We start from the raw sequence: 19,021 nt of genomic DNA on the forward strand, positions 1-19,021 counted from the left end.
AGAGAGAGAGATTTAATTTAATTGTGAACGCTCAGTTAAGCCCCCCTAGCACACACACACACACACACACACACACACCCCAACCTGTTGTCTTTAAGAAGCCCTAGAGGCTCCATATTGATTGTCATGGTTACCTTCTGTGCAAAAGCAGATGGATCAAATGAGCCACATTGGCAAAAATGTGAAGAGAGTGAGAGAGGGGGAGAAAAAAAAAAACAAAGCAAAATTTTACAGATTAGCAATCAAGCAAAACATATGTAGCTGCCTGTGGGGGCCAAAACGGAGACTGCTGTGCTCTCTGTGCATGCTGGTGCATTTCATTTCCGCGCTGATTTATCAAAAAGGACGCGTGAATAGACGCCCTCATCAGTGACTGTGGCCAGCCGAGGAGAGGAGGGCACACTAGGTGGTGCTGAGGGGATGGAGTAGTTGGGGGGATGTTATGTTGCTAAATGAGACATGCATCCACATCCTTCTCCGCATCCTTCTGTCTCCGCATCCCTCCACCACCAGCAGCTCCAGGCACCGACCAAGAGCTACTTTTTATAACCACATGTTGCTGTGGCGAGCAACTGCATTGGTGGGGTTGCAGCTGCTGCTCATGCACACACATACACACACACACACACTCACACACAATCTCACAGTCTCTCTGTCTCCCTCTCTCAGTTGTTTTGTGAGAGTGGTTTAATTCAGAGTTTCAACCACCTGTGACAGCTGCTGTTTCCTCTACGCCATTCACACAGACACAGACAGAGAGAAAGGTAGGAAGAAAAAGGCAGAGTGAAAAGGACTGCCTTTCATGCTGCTTCCTCAAAACCTTGCAAGTATTAGAAGAGATTTCCTCCGTCATCTCAACACCAATGTGAGGTAAGAGTGCTGCTTTGCATTTCAGCCTGTCATTTAGCTTTTGTTTTGTTTTGTTTGAAAGTCTCTGGTTAGTTGTGTTTAAGTGTAAAGGATCGAATCTGGCATGCTTTGTTGGCTGAATCCAAATATCCAACCGCAGATGTATGTTGAATTTAGGTTTTAAAAAAGAAAAAAAAAGTGCAGTAGAATTAATCAGTGAAGCCGGTGTGATGTGAACACGCAGTACGGATCAACAGGTGACTTCTGCAGCGTGTTCTCAGCATGTCTCTCTGCATGAACGGTCGCAAGGGGTAGAGCGGTTTATACTAGACGCTGGAGATCTCTCATTAGCCTGTGCACTGATTCACTCAGCCGAGACTCCTGGGAGAGGAACTGAGTCATGCTTGGGGGGGTTTCCTGGACTCCCAACTCCTCTGCTCTCCTCTTTTTTTCCTCTCCTGGTCAGTGTCTGTATCAGATGTGACAACTCAAATCATAAGCGATCAAGCTCATTACAGGGATCCTATAATTGAATCTGGCTTGCCGTAACCACCAACCGGGCTAAATATAGGTTATCTGGGATGCTGCTTGGTTTATTTTCCAGCTCACAAAATCTCGATCAGAGCGAAATCCGATTACGAGGCACCTGCTTTGTTTCAGACGCACACTGTATACTGGACACTTGATGGCAGTCTTGGCACAGACTTGCAAGGTAGAACGGTTTAACGCATCGCTGCTGTCCCTTCTCGTTTCTCATCTCAATATAGCGACATGCCAAAGCCTAATGTAATACAACGCTTCCTCTGTGCATGAGTTATTGCTGGCTGGAAGTTGGATGGGATGGATGATTGTGATGCTGGATGCTGATGTTGGTCTGTGATAACACTCAGAGAGATGTTTAATCTTCAGCTGCCATCTCTTGCTTTATTCTGGGCGAGGGATTAGGTTATGAGAGATACATTTCTGCCACATGCAATTAAGTCAGCTTTTCAGAAGGCTGTCCTCACATAAGGCTGTACTCGCACATAAACCTCACATTATTCCAGAAAAAAAACATGGAGAAGAGGAAAACAGTAAGCAATTGAGCATTAAAAAAAAAACATGGATATGGGTTAAAGTTAAAGTGTGGGTTAAAAAGGGTAAAGTGGATAGATGTAATGTAATGTAATGTAATGTAATGTAATGTAACAATGATAGTACTGTGAAAAGCCGATTATCCTTCCTTGTTGACTTTCCTTGTTGGCCTATTTTAATGAATTAAGCCAATAGCATTAATAGCATTAATAGCATTAAGCATTATTAATCTTCTTAAACAACTCGGATTCACAGGTTAAGACATGTGTTATACTGTATGAGACTGTAGGAAAAAATCGAAATATGTATCTGCACACGGTGGTACAGGTACAGATCCTCAGTTCGATCCTGAGCTCGTGTGGTGTTGGCCGTGATTGCCCATGTTTCCCTGTGGGTTTCCTCTGGGTTCTCTGGTTTCCTCCCTCCTCCCAAAACCATGCCAGTAGATGAACTGGCTATGAGAAACTGTCCCTAGGTGCGAATGTGTGTGTGCAGGGTGCCCTGTGATAGACTGGCTTCTCATAAAGGGTGCATTCCTGCTTCATTTCCCAGGATAGACTCCTATCGCCACTGTGACCCGGATCAGGATAAAGCTATTACTGAAAGTGAGTGATCGTGATAGCTAGATAGATAGATAAATAGAATAATAAGTCCCAAGCCTTGAACCTCCAGGGTTGAGGGTTGAAATCCCGCCTCCGGCCTGTGTGTGTGGAGTTTGCATGTCCTCCCTGTGCTTCGGGGGTTTCCTCCAGGTAATCCGGTTTCCTCCGCCAGTCCAAAGACATGCGTTGTAGGCTGATTGCCATTTCCAAATTGTCCTTGGTGTGTGAGTGTGTGTGCGATTGTGCCCTGCGATGGACTCGCTCCCCATCCGGGGTGTCCCTCGCCCTGAGTTCCCTGGGATAGGCTCCAGGCTCCCCCGTGACCCTGTGTAATATAAGTGGTACTGAAAATGGATTGATGGATATGTACACTGCAATAGCGCCATGTAGAAATGTTGTGTTAAATAGAAATGTGTCAGCATGTGACTTTGTTGGTGGTCGGTGTTTTCAGAGACCTTCCCCATCGCAGCTCTGTGTGTGTGAGAGAACACCTGACAGTCTGCAAGCATGCCAGGTCTGATCAACAAGGCCAAGCGCAGCGCGCTACCACTCAGCGTCTCTGACATCACTTCCTGTGTCCGCGGTTACACCCTGGCCATGACAGCCTCCATGACGTATGAAAACATTGAAGATCACCCCATAGAAGGTGAGACTGCCCTCTCTCTGTATTCACCACAATGATGGTAGAGATCTGAGATCTGAGCTCCTGCCATACTTTGTATTAAATCGTGGTTTTGAATGTATCGGGTGATATAACAGATGATATCATCTTCATTACATGCCTTAGCTTAAAAGTGTTTTTGCAGATCTTTCCAGCAATGCATAAAATTTGGCCACAGAATATATAGGATGTGTATTTCCCATACAGACCTGATGTACTACAACCAAGATGTTCTTTTGTTAAATAATACGACTCACAATCCGTTTTTCTGGCAAGTGGATGCACTTGAATGTGTAGCCTGCGCTTCAGCTACCCTCCGAAGACCTACAAAATCGTTCAGGCCAGACAGTAGACATTCCTTTGGCAGCCTAACTCTGTCTTGAGAGAGCTTGTTGCTGTCAGCCGTAGTAGCTTAACAACATTAACCTGTGACATGCTCGAAGGAAGGAATCAGGGTGATTGATACAGGCCTCGTCATTGTGTGGGCAGGGTATAGCAAATCCACAACTGTCTTCTAAAAGAACAACACAAGGGAGTGTTTTAGGTCCATTTGTCTTTCCCATTTAGTTTTACATTCAAAAAAATGTATCAGATGCCAGAGATCCAAAAAGAGAAAGCTTGCCAGAAAGGTTCACGGGGCATCTGCTCGAGACTGCACAAAGACTGGTTTCCCGTAGGATGCAAAACAAGTTGCCTGAGTGGCAGGTTTTTACTTTCATTCTGGTGTGAACAAGCAGTCAGACACGAAGCTGATGTTACAAAGAAAGATCATGTTAATGCTTTGTTGTCAGCAGGGAGTGTGTTATTAACTAACTGCCTGATCAAAGTCATGTGGGTTTAAATGAGGCTACTATGTTACATTTAGGGAAACAGAACCAACTAAATTCATTAGAAAATTAAGCAGGTAAGTACAAACAAAAATAATAACTATGCCAGAGGGATTAAAAAAAAAAAAAAAAGTCCAGCACACATCTAGTTTAAACCAATTATGAACTTGAGCGATGTAGCTGAGGTTGAAGAACTCACACACCGTACTGACAGGACTGGCATTTCTACCTCTTTTTTTTTTTTTACCAGGTTTTCTGGGGCCATTATGGTAGGGTTCATAATTAATAAAAAAAATCCCCTTCAGGTTTTGACCACACCCACTTCAGGTTTAGATCTGAATCCAGATATTTGGAGCACCAAATACCGACATAGCTATTGGCATTACGTTGCATTTCTACTTTACACATCCAAACTATTTTAGCTGTCGATGTAAAGACAGGGAATATCCCTGGTATGTTTTGATAACCAAATAACATTTTAGTACATTTTAGGTTAGTGTTCAATAAGGCTGAATTTCTCAAGACCTTCATGGCAAAATTGAATAGAAGTGCTTTTCAAAAGCCCAGATCCAGATAGTAAAAAGAAATAAATAGTGCCTTTGTTGGATACTGAAATAGCAGTTGCCATTTTTTTCAAAGATATTACTGCTAAATGACTGAATTATGAAGAAATCATTGCATGCTTTACTTTATTTCCTAATGTTGCTGAAATGTAGATGAGTTAATGTATCATTTTATTTTGTTTCTCTTTTTTGAGGTATCTTCATTTACCCGCTGGAGGAGGGCTCAGTGGTGGTGGGCTTTGAGGCGATGATATCCAGCCAGATAATAACGGTGCAGATCAAAGACAAGACAAAGATTGAAGATTGCTACTTCCACTGCTGCACAGCGACTAACGGAAATCTAAAGAGTGGCAATGGTGGGATTTTGTGCTTTGCTTTTAATACTGCCCTCAAATGCTGGCATGTTTTGACTTCATCCAGAACTTCCTTTGCATTACTGCCATTCAAAATTGCTCGTGGAATTCAAAAATTGTGTGAAGATTATCTAAGTATCCTAGCTGCAGCCATAAGCCTTCTCAGAGTGCTGGTCTAGAACAGGGGTATTGTATCCTGATGAATACTGTGATAGGGACGAGTGGTGAGGTGATCCTACTAAAGCACTCTTACGGTTAGACACAGTGACTCCACTTCACTTGCTCATTAAAGGTAATGGAACACGCTGATTACATGGCCTTGATTGGACCCTGAATAGTACTTTGCGATTGTGCCGCAGGTCATGTGGTACTTGATGAGGATCTAGAGAGGATGGTGTTGGTGGTAAACCTGGGGATCATTCCACCTCTGGAGACTGTGAATGTGTTGGTCAGCACATCCTATGAACTTTCCACCCTTCCAAATGGGGGCATACGTGTCACTTCACCGCCTGTCTGCACTCCGAGGGTCCAGCGCTCCATTAAAGAGGAACAGGCCTTCTCTCCGAACACAAGCAGGAAGTAGGACATTAACAATAGTTGTTAGCTATGTACAGTTTTCTGTTTGGTGATGAAAAGTCACCTGTTGCCCACTGGTCAAATATGTTTAACAGCTCTTTTCGAATGAAAAGGGACTTATCCTAGATTAATAAGCAGTGACGTGTGGGATTTTTTTTTTTGTTTCTGACTCAGGAGAGACAGACACCACTGCTCTCTGGGGTCTCATGAGCAGATGGGCTCAAGCAACCAACTGTGTCTGTCCTGGCTACTGGAGGAGGAGTCTATCAACTCCATTGACTACGAGTTCAACTTCCAGCTAGAGATCAGAGGGCCATATCTACTGGCAGGTCAGAATATTACAAAGACTGGCATAGAGAGATGGATGGACAGGGGATGGACAGACAGAAAAATAAATAGATTAACAAATAGGTGGTTGTTTGATGGGTGGATATTGGATAGATGGTTGGTTTAATGAATAGCAGATGTATGTATGTGTGGATGGATGAATGGATAGATGAATAGTGCGTGGTTGGTTAGACAGCATGGAAGGTGGATATATAGAAGGATGGATAAATGAATGGTTGTGGATTAATAAATTTATGAATGGATGGGGGATAAATAGATGTATGATTGACAGGTGATTGGATGGATTGAAAGAATGGATAGTTAGATGGATGGATGGTTGGTTGGTTGATTGGATGGATGGATGGATGATTGGATTATTGTATGGGTGGATGGATAGAAGACAATAGGATTGATGGCTGGCTGGTTGGTTGGTTGGATGTATGGTTGGATAATTTGAACACTGATTAAAACTGTGATACTGATTGGCCACTTGACTTGAACAAACCCACTTGGTAAAGAATGTGTAAATTAAATATATTTGTAAGGTTAAGATTTCTCTGTTCAGGAGTGGAGAGCCCTTCTCATGCCATCCGGGCAGATGCTGACCCTTCCGCCCATTCTGCTACCAGCATTGTGGTCACCCTGGCAGACAAATACACCTATGACTGCCCTGTGGAAATTCTCATCTACCCCAGTGGTATGTACTATACAAGCAACCAAAACTACACATATAAACATCATTAAAGTTTGCTAAAAAAAAAACAAAAACAAAAAAAACAACAGGAAGGTTTAATTTAGCACTTTAGTAAAAGCAGCTGTGCTCAGCAGTAAAGCATCCCACACAGATCCTCGTAAATTTGGTGGCGTGAAATCATGTGTAAAGCTTTTGTGAAAGCTATTTTGAGGCAGAATAATACACACCTAAGCTTGTCAGTGATATCCAAAGATGACTCAGTTGAAGTTATGCAAAACCCAGATTAGACAAGTGTAGCCTGGGCTTTGTAGAATGGGGGCAGTTATGGATTTACACTCATCTTTCTCAGTTTGCACTAGCATTTAGAATAATGGCATTCATTCATACAGTGATGCTGGCAAAGACATACGTCTTTCTACGCTCTTGTATAGAAAGATGAGTTTTTACTAGGTTGCATATTTATATAAAACTGAAGTAGTCTGGAACCAATAAGCCTTTTCCTACAGTTAGCCACTTGGCCAACCTCGGGAAGGACTTTAGTCAGACCAAGAACCCAAAGGTTACTATGAAAGAACTCCAGATGTTCTGCTAGAGAGGGACAACTATCTCAGCAGCCTTCCACCAATCTGACCTCTATTTTAGAGTGGCCAGACAGAAGCCACTTTTTGGTAAAAGGCACATAATGGCTTACTTGGAGTTTTCCAAGAGACACTTAAAGGACTCTCAGGTCAAAACAAGATTCGATAATGTGATGAAACCAAGATTTTGCCCTAAAGGCCAAGCATTACATCTAGGTACCACTCATCCTGTGGCCAATTCCATCCCTAGTGGAAAGATGTTCTGGCTATTATCTTGATGTGTCTTACACTGTTTTCCATCTTACACAAGCTCCAAGTTCCATTGTGCAAAGTCAAACAGATGGAGTCTTGCAATCTTGGTATACAGATGGTGTTATTCACTCAGGTTTCCAATAGAGAAAGCAGCTTTCACGATCGTTGTTTTTTGCCCGCTTGCTGTTTAGTTGCTCTGCTGGTGGCCTCCATTGTCTTTTTAACACATGTTAAAGAACACAAGCAAACACCAACCAATATGAAACTCCTACATACCTGTAGCTGTACACGCCATCACACAATTATGGAATTTTGTAAATTGCCTATCTTTTCCTGCAGTTACCCAACTGGATATAAACACAGAGATGACCACTTTCCTGTCTGAGGTTTTCAAAGAAAAATCAGCCTTCAGGCTTCCCCATATACCTCTTAATGCTCCCACACACCCACACCAAGCGTGGGCTGTTATTAAATCAAAACTATTGAAACATCCTCACCATCTTTTGCGTCAGATTCTTCTCAGTGTGGGCTATGGTTTGAATGTTTTCAGGCAGTCCCGTCCAAGACGCTTGCTTTTCTGCTTTCACTTCTCTGCCTTATTACATTTTCTTCCCCTGGCACTTGCTCTTCCTGACCTCTATCTCTTGGGGGAAAATCAATCTGGTGCTCCCTCATCAAGCTGGCGAGGAACAACTGAATCTGCTGGGCAGCTTTTGTCCAGTGGCTTCTTCAAGACTCATGCTGAGGAGATGTGCTGGGTTCAAACAGATGCCCATGTTAAGGACCATGCATCGTTAGTTGATTTCAGATCAATGAGTTGTAAAGCATGGCTTCTCAGATAAGCAATCCGATCCTAGAAAAAACATGAAGCAAACAAGTTATTTCTATCCTCTGCTGTTTGCAAATCTCATTTGCCCATGAGCTACAGATGGACAACCACAAAGCAATCTGTTCACTGATCCCAGTGCCACCTCAATATGTGTTAGCAGTGCTAATAATGGCACTAATATTTTGTGACATGCTGATTCACATGCCGTAGGTGTTTGGGGAATACTATCAGTGTCACAAAGTACATTAAACCGCTGAGCCGGAAAGGTTATTCAATGGTGAGATCATGCAAGCCTTGACACCATGCGTATTGTCAGATAGAGTGTTCTTTTGGCACTCCATATCGAGTTTTACCTTGACTGTAGAAATGCACTGGTGTGTGTTTTTATATTGATTTAAAAGGATGCTTTTACAGGGCATTTTTCAGGGCAAGTGAACAGCAATTACTAATACAGTGCTTAGACCGAGAAATTCAAGACTATCTCTATGGCTAGTGTCTAATTAGTAATACGTAACACATAAAGTATGTAATAGTAACATGTAGTAGTAATATGAAAAAAAAAGATGTGTGGAAAAACTGATTAGAGTAGATCTAGGTTTTTTCTCATCATATAGTCAGTATTCGTATAGACCAGTTCCCCAATTCCAGTCCTCCAGAGCCAGAGTTTGGTGATTACTTGGTGATCGAACACAACTAATAAACCTGTAATTAACTTGTAAGGGAAATCAGGTGTCTCTGAGTGGGGAAGTCAGCCAACTGCCCTAGACATTAACCCTTTAGAACTGTTTAGAATGGAAGAACCCTGAATAGACAGTGCTGAACTGTGTAATGGAGAGGCCCATGAGAACTTTAACTAATATCTGCTCACTTACTGTACCTTTAGCATTCTATTTAACTGCTAACTTTTTTTTAACTAAATGGTTTAAGGGACTGGTTAGCGTAGCTCTGAAGTCCACTTTCCTTTCCTTTGCTGTCTCCAGAGCCCCACCTGCCCCATGTGCTTATTGAGGACGGAGACATGACGCTGGAAGAGTATGATGAACATCTGAAGGGGAGGAGTGATTACATCAAGGCCACCAAGAAGGACTCTAGCAATGAAAAGAAAGTGAGAACGAGACAAGATAACAAGGCTGATAACCACAAATGATTTTCATGCACTGTTTTGGAAGGAACAACAAACAAGGACAGGCACCTGTTTGTCATTAAGTACCCACTTCTTGTACTTCCTGCACGTTGCAGCAAGCACAGATGTATCCTTGTGAAAGACTTGCATGAAGGCAGATTCAATTAGATCCTTAAGCGACCGCTGTTCCTCAACAGGAGGCTGAGAACATTCAGCCGTAAATATGATCGGCCGTGAAAAGGGGTTTTGTTGGAAACTATTAGAGGTCTCTGATGGAGTGTACATGGTGTATCTACATACAGATCAGCAGAACAAGTATACTATGTGCCCCTTCCTCTCATTATATTTACACCGGTAATAAAAAGCTTTAAAACTTCCAGTGAATAAGGAACGACTACGAACTGCAAAAAAGACGTTATTCATATATATATATATATATATATATATATATATATATATATATATATATATATATATATATATATATATCATCACAAAAGATATTCATTTCAGAGCTTAAGTGTAAGAGTGTGTGCTAATTTGCTGCGTTTTGAGATCCATTAATGGCTGGAGTGCGTTGAACTCTGCACACATTGATTTAACTGAATTTCATTGCTGCATTAGCAATGCAAGCTCCAGCGAAATTAGCATACCCAAACAAAAAAGTAATAGGGCAACAAAGAACGTAGGCTGCTGAAAGGGTAATTACTTCTTGTTCACTCAGAAGCGTCTGAATTATTAACTAGGCCAGACCTTTTTTTTTTATGAGAATCTTTCCTCGGTCTGTTGCATACACAGTTCCAAATATTAGAACCATGTCTTTCATGCTCAAAAACAAAAAAGTGTTTTAAATGAAACAAGTGCTGTATTGTTTAGAGATGCTCCTGATTCGTGCTCTTCTCGTGCTCTGCGTAGGTGGATATCATCCATAAAAGGCTCCATAAAGACATACTTCACAACCCTGTGGTTATGCTTAACTTCTGCCCTGACTTGCAGTCCATGACCTCTGACCTGCGCAGGGTGCAGGGGGAGTTTATCTTCCTTATTGACCGCAGCGGGAGTATGAGTGGTGTCAGTATCAGCCGGGTTAAGGTAAGGTAATTCTGTTAATTATGGACTTTTTTGTCGACAGATTATATATATATATGTACATATATATATATATATATATATATATATATATATATATATATATATATATATATATATATATATATATATATAATGGAATACAGGTTATGATTGTACACCAAGCTGGAAAAGGGAAGAATAAGTCAGGGTTAAAGGTTAAGGTTAGATAACAAGTACACATGGAGATAATGATGAGTCCAAATGAGTTCTTGCTAGTAATTCCAGGGTCATATATACTGTAAGAGGAACATAGAAGTAATTTGAAAGCAAAGGAAAATGTTTCTTCAAATCCTTGTTTTGTTAAAGGAATAAGCCAAAGTTTTTGTAACCTAATCTTTAGTGTGTAGACCATGGACAAAATTATACACAGAATTGCTTGCACTGAGACCCCGTCCATACGTGATAACTTTAAGACCATGCATATTGAGTAGAAGGCAAAATGTGGAAAACAAAAATAGCCAATTCTTTGGAGTTAAAATTAAACTAATGATGAGGTGGACATACTGTATGATGTTACACTTGAATACAAAGTGTCCGCTCCAAAATTTTAATTTGTTCATGTATCCTGCCAGAGCAGTGGATTCAGGAGCAGTACAGCGAGTATCATTTCTCCACCTTGGAGGGCATTTTAATAAAAAAGCAATTTTTCCGTGACCCCAAATGCAATAGTCACATGGATGGGCGGCCAAAAATGCAGAGACAACAATTATGTTTTTGAAAATATCTGTATATGTGTGGACAGGGCCTGAGGAAAGAACAGAGAACCTGTTTACTCAAAACTCATATCTAGCATTAAAATCTAAAGGCAGATGTTGGGACAGTCAATGAACGTTTATGCACACACACATAAAAAAGGTTTTTTTTGCTGTTATTATCTTATGATAGAGAAATGTTTGAAATGCTTGTCTATGGTAATCACACACATGCTGTACAGTACGCTACAGATGGTGTAGCACATACACTACAGATGGATGGAGCTTAGGCTGAAAAACACTGAAGTATTCCTTTAATACATAGTGACTGCTTTGTATTTACTGATTTACTGAGCCTACAAGCATCTCCGAAATTGCTACAGCCTTGAGTCACTATTAATCTATCAATACCACTGTGGGCCTGAAAGGATAGAGTGCATCATTTCATTAAAATATGCATGACATTAGCCTTCTTCTTGGCTATTCTGAAGCCATAAAAGTAGTCCAGTGTAAAACGGGCAGTAGGCGAAATATCAGACGGTGTTGGTCGGTGCACAGCTCGAGCCGCATGAGTGATTATGTCTGAGGGTTTGGTGAAGGGAGCAAATGTTAACCATGCGCCAGAGCGTGTGAGGCTGGGGCGTGTGACGCATGCTACAGCGATGACTCATTCTGTGTTTGATTGAGGATGGTCCTGTTCTGAAACCACAGGAGCCACCCTTGTAAGATCGGGTCACTCTAATGCGACTGGATTCAAAAAAGCAATCCACTGACATAAAAAAAAGGAGAAGAAGAAAGCACAGAGCACAAAAGCCGTCACATGATCCACTCTCAGCCAAACAGAATTAACGGATTGTCTCATACTGTAGCGATAAAGGTAATGAGAATTCTGACCTTAAAGCGACACATTTCTACACAGTCGATCAATCGATAGGTGTTTGGTGTCTGACGTTTACGTCGCTAGGAATTAGCTGACAAATTTGGAAGAAATTTCACCAGAAATCCGTCCAAAAAAAATATCTGCTTCAAGCTCCTCAGGTCTTCAGTAATGCTATAAAGAATTACTGATGGGGTTTAGGAGCCAGTATGATTTATTGTGAAACTCGGAAGTGATGCAGAGGATGATTTAATTCCCTCTTCGAACTCGTGTATTCAGTTTTCAGAATAATTTGCAATCACTTATTTAGAAATGAGATTAATAATGTTGTTTGAAGATATGGAGATTTGGAGAATAAAAGAAGGATCACATAAGCAAGTAATGGAAGCTATGGAAGTCTATCTTGGCCAATGTTTTTTATTTTTTCTATAAACACATAGTAACCTTTTTTTTTTTAAAAAAAACTAAAATATCCAGGATATTTCAATTCAAAGGATAATTAAATTATAATCGTCATCACTTACAGCTCAAATACATTATAAGAATGTCTGTGTGGACTTTATGGAAAAAAAGACATGATTTGAAGCAGCTGTTTTCTGAAGAGATTTTGGGTGAGACAACCTTCGTAAGTTGTTTTGAGGCACACAGGAAGAATGGAAAAGTGCGACCCTTTCTGGCATCTAAGGTTGTGATCTACATTAGCCTTTTTGCTAAAGTGCAAAACTAAAGAAGCTAAATTTAATGTTGGACGAATTTCTTAATTGATCACCTTGGGGTTTTTCCCCCCATTAAATGTTTTACTTTAAGGTCAGATTGTTCCTTTCATGTTGTCCAGCATGCACGCATGTATACCTATGTGACAGTTCCTCAATTCTGATTGGCTGAGAGTGTATCGTGTCACCACTTTTGTGTCATGACTTTTAAAACAAATTTTTTAAAAAAAAATCAAAGCGGCTCTCTTTGTGGGATCCGGTTGCACTGATGATCGTATTATGACTGTATTTTTCTATTTTTTATGGAAGTCAGGCAACAAATTGTTTCAACCTGTTGCTACTCCACGCTGAATCGTTTCACAAGAAATTAGCAATGCCTCTTGTCTGATCAACTATATCTGATGTAAATGGAAAATTGTGTCGATTTTATTCTATAATTTCGGCCTTTTCCTGAGCTTTTAATGCATTCTGGACTTACGGATTTCACTGCATGTGCAGAAATCAGCTTAAAGTTGGACTCAAAGTGAATTAACCGTGACTTTTGAAACTGTAAAGCCGTGCTTTTTTGAAACATTTCATTATAAATGAACCAGAACGTGTCGAATATCCGGATGGTTGTTACTTGGCTTGTTGTTGCTTTCACCTTTTCTGTGTGTGTATTACTCCATGCATTTGTGCAGACTGTCAATATAACCTTTACTGTACTACAATATGGTAACAGCTAGAGAGTTTCCATTTATATATAACGGTGTATTGAGATATAAAGAATAGCTCTTGAGTGGCAGCTTTGACCTTTTCTTGGTTCTTCCTCTGTCCTTTTTTATTCCATGCCCAGCTCATTCAGCTTTTATTTCGTCCACTCTTTTGCAATCACTCATTCCTGGTGTTTGTGTTGCCAGGACGCCATGGTGGTGATTCTGAAAAGCCTTTTCCCGGCCTGCCTGTTCAATATTATCAGCTTTGGCTCAACCTTCAAACCGTTGTTTGCCACCAGTCAGAGTTATGATGAGGTACAACACTTACCACGAGCTACAACACAATCAATCACCACAATCTGATTTACTGCTTGTAACATTACTTAGCTTTCATTTCGGGTAGTAACGCTGTTAATAATGAATGATTACTGATAAGGGCTTGTGTATTTTTTTTTTTGCTTGGTGCTTACTTTCATTCATTATTAACAATGTTGGCATTTTTTGGCTGAAGCATTTCTGTACAGCAATGGTAAAACCTCTGAATACAGCATATTTTTTGTTTTGTTTTTTTTTTAAAAAAAGATGATTTTTATTACAAGACAATATTACTTGCCTAAATTCCTGTAGCATTGCCAAAATCCATTTCTAAACCACTTACCTTTGTGAAATGATTCACTCTATTATATATGCATTAGGAGTGTAACACAATGCCACTATCTGTACCCATATCTGTATCTGTTTAGTGCTTCAAATATCCTTATCTATATCTGTATTTGGAATTAAACCCCAAGTGAGCATGGCCTAAACAGGAAGCGTTTCTTAAAATTATTATTATTATTATTTTAAATGAGCCCTACTTGTATGCCCCTTCAGAAAGACTAGAAAACACTGGCGGTAGAAATGACAGCAATACCATCATGGTGTGTGAATTCTGGCTCTGACAGTTCCTCAACCTCAGCTACATCATTCGAGTCGACAGTTCGGCTCAGCTGGAGATGTCCGCAAGGCTGGTGTTTTTTTTATTTTTTTTATTTTTTATTTTTTTTAATATCTACCCACTATACTTTCGAACACATTTAATTTTCCCAGAATAGATAAACAAACTAGTAGCCTAATTTAAACCACCACAACGCTGATCAGGCAGTTACTAAGGATGAATGAATGAAAGAACGAATGAACGGACGCTGTCAGTGATCATGTTCTCTCTTTGCTCCTCAAACTTGAACCATCTTGAACCATGCTGAACCGTCACCTCTGTCCTGTAGACTTTCCCATGGTGGAAAACTTACTGACTGCTACTAAGCGCAAACCCTGGAGATCTCTGATAAATAAGACACCATATTATACAATTATACTTGTGACAACAGGTTTCTTTTATTTATTCATAAATCCATTTATTCGTAGGCTTAGATTATACGGAGTGCCTGCCAGACTGAGCTGTTACTAAAGAAACAATATTAGAACAATCCATCGACACTGAAATGCTGTGCACTTGACAGTGGTTTGGCAAAACTTGGCTTGGTTTTATTAGCAGGAGTGTTTTTTTTTTTTATTATATGAATTTCCATCCAGGCTCAAGTCATTCAAATTAACTTAAAATCAAACTCGTTACTATGAATTGCTGATATTCCTGAGCATATGCTTTTTCTTAATGAATGAGCTTAATTAGCTTAATGCACTTATGTTTTCTTCTGAACTGATGGATTTGACACTTCTTGTACCCTGACAAAACACATTACCGCATCACAGGAAAGCTTGGGCACTGCATGTGAATATATAAAGAAGATCCGGGCTGACATGGGTGGTACCAACATCCTGGCCCCGCTGAACTGGATCCTGAGGCAGCCGCTGTGGCGCGGTCATCCTCGCCTGCTCTTCGTCCTCACCAACGGAGCCGTCAGTAACATGGGCAAGGTCATCGAGCTGGTCCGCAGTCACTCCCGATCCATCAGGTATGAAAAAAACCGCAAGATTGTAGTTAGACAATAGACTGTTGATGTACAATAGAATATGTTAGAAGCTGATTATTGGACCGTGGAGTTGATTATTTTCCGATCACAGCACAACCTGAAGTCGCTCATGCTTGCCAACCGTTCAACTTTTTATTGATTAAAGAATGACATATTGTACTTTTATCCATGAATAGTTACAATCAATCTTATGGAATGGCTGTGGAACGAGTTTACTTTATCTGTCGTTCCCTCACCGGCCGCTCTTTTTTTTCTCTCTCGCTCTCTCTCTCTTTCTTGACGTTAGTGCAAAGTTCTCTGTCTTGAAGACTGCCAGAACCAGAAAACATAAAGAGCCAGCTTTACCTCTGACTGTTACAAAGCTATGACACCGGAGACTTCTTTCTAAAACGTTCTCCTTTTACAAAACTTCACCTTAGCAACAAGTACATCTTTTTCACTGTTAAATACTGCAGCAACACCTTTTTTTTTTTTTTTTTTTTTTAACCTGTTTATTATTAGGCTTAGATTATTGTGGAGCATCCGTCCAACAAGTCCTTGTGTATGCCGTTACTATAGAAACAGCAATGTATTAGAAGGAGCACATTAATATGAGCGTGTGATTTGAATTACAGCCAGAGCTGCTGTTATAGAATCTTAATCAGCATCTTCTGACCAATCAGAATTGAGAATTCAACAATGCTGTGGTATGATATTTACAGTATCAATGCATTTTCTTCAGTTCTTTTGAATGCGAAAAAAATCAAAGAAAACAGAGCTTAGTTCTGAAAATGGCTGCAGTTCTTTCTTGATTGGGGGGGGGGGGGGCAAACAGACAAGCAAATATAATACAAGTGCGTAATCAAATCAACCTGGCTGCCGTGCGTGCAAAATGGTATGCTTCTGTAATCCGTTTCAGATTGAAATAAACAGGATGTTGCTGGTATTCACACGTGGTTTTGTTTGCGCCGACGGCTGTCTGAGATTTACAGCGTAAGTCGCAGGTCTGTCTTGTGTCGATATGCAACATCCGGTCTAATGTTCATGCAAATTTCTATCAACGTTTGTTCATCCCAGTAGATCTGATGCATTATTCGAGCATGAGAGAGGAAAAAACCAAAACAGTACCAGTACTAAGAGCGACTGACAACTCTGACTCTTTGTCTTTTAAAGAATGAACCCCATGCCGTGATTTCATTAGGCACACAGTCTGCCCAGACCTCCAAGGCATATGGAATTGTCCTTGCTTCGCATCAGCTACAAAGCAAACCCTGCCTAATGAGCAAATAGTCATGAATCTCTAACTCCGACTCTGATGAATCTTGGAGATCTCACTGACAAAACTAAAGGTCACGCTGAGGTTTTTAATCACCTGTGTTTTCCTTCATCTCATATGCATGAGTGACCCAAAATACATCAAAAACCTCAACATTAATCACGAAAACAAAACAAATGAGAAGCCCGATTTACAAATGTTTAAAAAAAAATATATATATTGTTTTTTTGTAATGACAATAATCCGGTTTGTAAAGAAGTTCGCTCACTGTTACGAAAACATCTCTTCGTTACAAGAAAAGCGTTTTGTTACGAGAAGAGCTTCTGGTTATTATAATGAGTAAAACATCTCATTACCACGAGATAAACATCTCATTATTACGAGAAATTTCATTTCATTGTTATGAGAAAAAGTAGCTCATTGTTACAAGAAAAGCGTTTCTTTGTAATAATGTGATGTTTTTATGCAATAATGAAATGATTACTCAGAATAACAAGATGTTTTTCTCGCAATAATGCAATGTTATCTCATAATGACAGGATGTTTTCTCATGAAAATGAGCTGCTTTTCTTGAAAAAACAAGATACTTTTTCCTCATAACAATGAAAGGAAAGTTCTTGTATTAATGAGATGTTTATCTTGTATAAATGAGATGTTTATCTCGTATTAATGAGATGTTTATCTCGTATTAATGAGATGTTTATCTTGTATAAATGAGATGTTTATCTCGTATTAATGAGATGTTTATCTTGTATAAATGAGATGTTTATCTCGTATTAATGAGATGTTTATCTCGTATTAATGAAAGGTTTATCTCGTATTAATGAGATGTTTATCTTGTATAAATGAGACGTTTATCTCGTATTAATGAGATGCTTATCTTGTATAAATGAGATGTTTATCTCGTATTAATGAGATGTTTAGCTTGTATTAATATGTTTAGCTCGTATTCATGAGATGTTTATCTCGTATTAATGAAATGTTTATCTCGTTTTAATGAAAGGTTTATCTCGTATTAATGAGAGGTTTATCTTGTATTAATGAGATGTTTTACTCAAAATAACAAGAAGCTCTTCTCATAGAGACACTTTTCTTGTAACAATGGGATGCTTTCGTAACCATGAACTGTTTTTCTCATAATAACGAGATGCTTTTCAAAATGTTTTCTTGGAATATTTTCTCTGGCATTTTTCTCACAACAACAGGATGTTTTCTTGTGAAAACGTGGCGCTTGTCTCATACGAGATGCATAGCTCGAAATAATGAGATGTTGATGAGAATGTGCTTCCATAAGCTTATGTCTGCTCTTGATCTCAATATGAATGTGATTGTTTACGTCGCAGGTGCTACACGTTTGGTATAGGTCCAGGAGTCTGCAGACGGCTCATCCAGGGCCTCGCGACTGTTTCCAGAGGTGCTGCTGACTTCCTGGCAGAAGGAGAAAGACTGCAGCCTAAGGTTTTCATTCACACTGACATGTTTATCCTGCTCTGAATGTCGCTGCTTTGCAATTAGAGCTCGGATATAAATTGCGGCGCGCTTACAAGTACCAGTAATTAATAATTCATTCTGCTCAGTTAAAACAGTAGGACATTGTTTAAAAAAAAAAAAAAAAAAAAACGAAGCAAAATTTTCCTTCATTTGCTTTGTCTGAGATTTCAGAGAGCATAATAATTATAGTCTACTTCCTTGAAAATCATCGTGCGTCATGTTCATGTGTTCGGAAATTTTGTAGATGATTAAATGCCTGAAGAAGTCCATGGCTCCTGTTCTGAGTGACATCTCCATCGAATGGCTCTATCCTGAGACTAAGGAGGTGCTACTGTCTCCAGTGGGAACAACATACCTGTTTCCTGGTGACCGGTTGATTGGATACAGCGTGGTGTGTGACACGACACGCTACCACTCCAACCCCAAGTCTGTGAGTAAAACAGGGCTCTGCACAAGCAAAACTGTGTGAAGGGAAAAAACCAACCCTGTTGTGTTGTGTTATTCATACACACGTAATTTATACTCATACCACAGCGCTGTTAAATTCTTAATTAGTCGGAAGGTGTTGATTTATTTTCTATAACAGCAGCTCTGACAGTAGTTTTGTCTACAATTCAAATCACAGGTTTATATTGTAATCGTGCACTCATTCGAATACATTATTGTTTCTATAGGAACAGCGCATTCACAGGGACTTACTGTATATAGTGTGTATAAAGTAAGGCTAATAATAAACACATTAAAAATGGTTTAACAACATACAGTGAGGGAAAAAAGTATTTGATCCCCTGCTGATTTTGTACGTTTGCCCACTGACAAAGAAATGATCAGTCTATAATTTTAATGGTAGTTGTATTTGAACAGTGAGAGACAGAATAACAACAAAAAA

General features: G+C 39.9%; 1 protein-coding gene across 1 annotated transcript in view; it reads left to right on the forward strand.

Moving 5' to 3' along the window:
- The first annotated feature begins 3,032 nt into the window (after positions 1–3,032).
- vwa5b1 (von Willebrand factor A domain containing 5B1) overlaps positions 3,033–19,021 on the forward strand; it is a 31,781-nt gene continuing 15,792 nt past the window's right edge. The window contains exons 1-11 of the mRNA XM_053642887.1: positions 3,033–3,171; positions 4,771–4,932; positions 5,289–5,508; positions 5,680–5,834; positions 6,398–6,529; positions 9,166–9,290; positions 10,224–10,400; positions 13,621–13,731; positions 15,166–15,368; positions 17,985–18,099; positions 18,377–18,562. Of these exons, the coding sequence (XP_053498862.1) occupies positions 3,033–3,171; positions 4,771–4,932; positions 5,289–5,508; positions 5,680–5,834; positions 6,398–6,529; positions 9,166–9,290; positions 10,224–10,400; positions 13,621–13,731; positions 15,166–15,368; positions 17,985–18,099; positions 18,377–18,562 (1,725 nt within the window). The remainder of the gene's footprint in view (positions 3,172–4,770; positions 4,933–5,288; positions 5,509–5,679; positions 5,835–6,397; positions 6,530–9,165; positions 9,291–10,223; positions 10,401–13,620; positions 13,732–15,165; positions 15,369–17,984; positions 18,100–18,376; positions 18,563–19,021) is intronic.

The sequence above is a fragment of the Ictalurus furcatus genome, chromosome 15, assembly GCF_023375685.1.
Source record: "Ictalurus furcatus strain D&B chromosome 15, Billie_1.0, whole genome shotgun sequence".
NCBI lineage: Eukaryota > Metazoa > Chordata > Actinopteri > Siluriformes > Ictaluridae > Ictalurus > Ictalurus furcatus.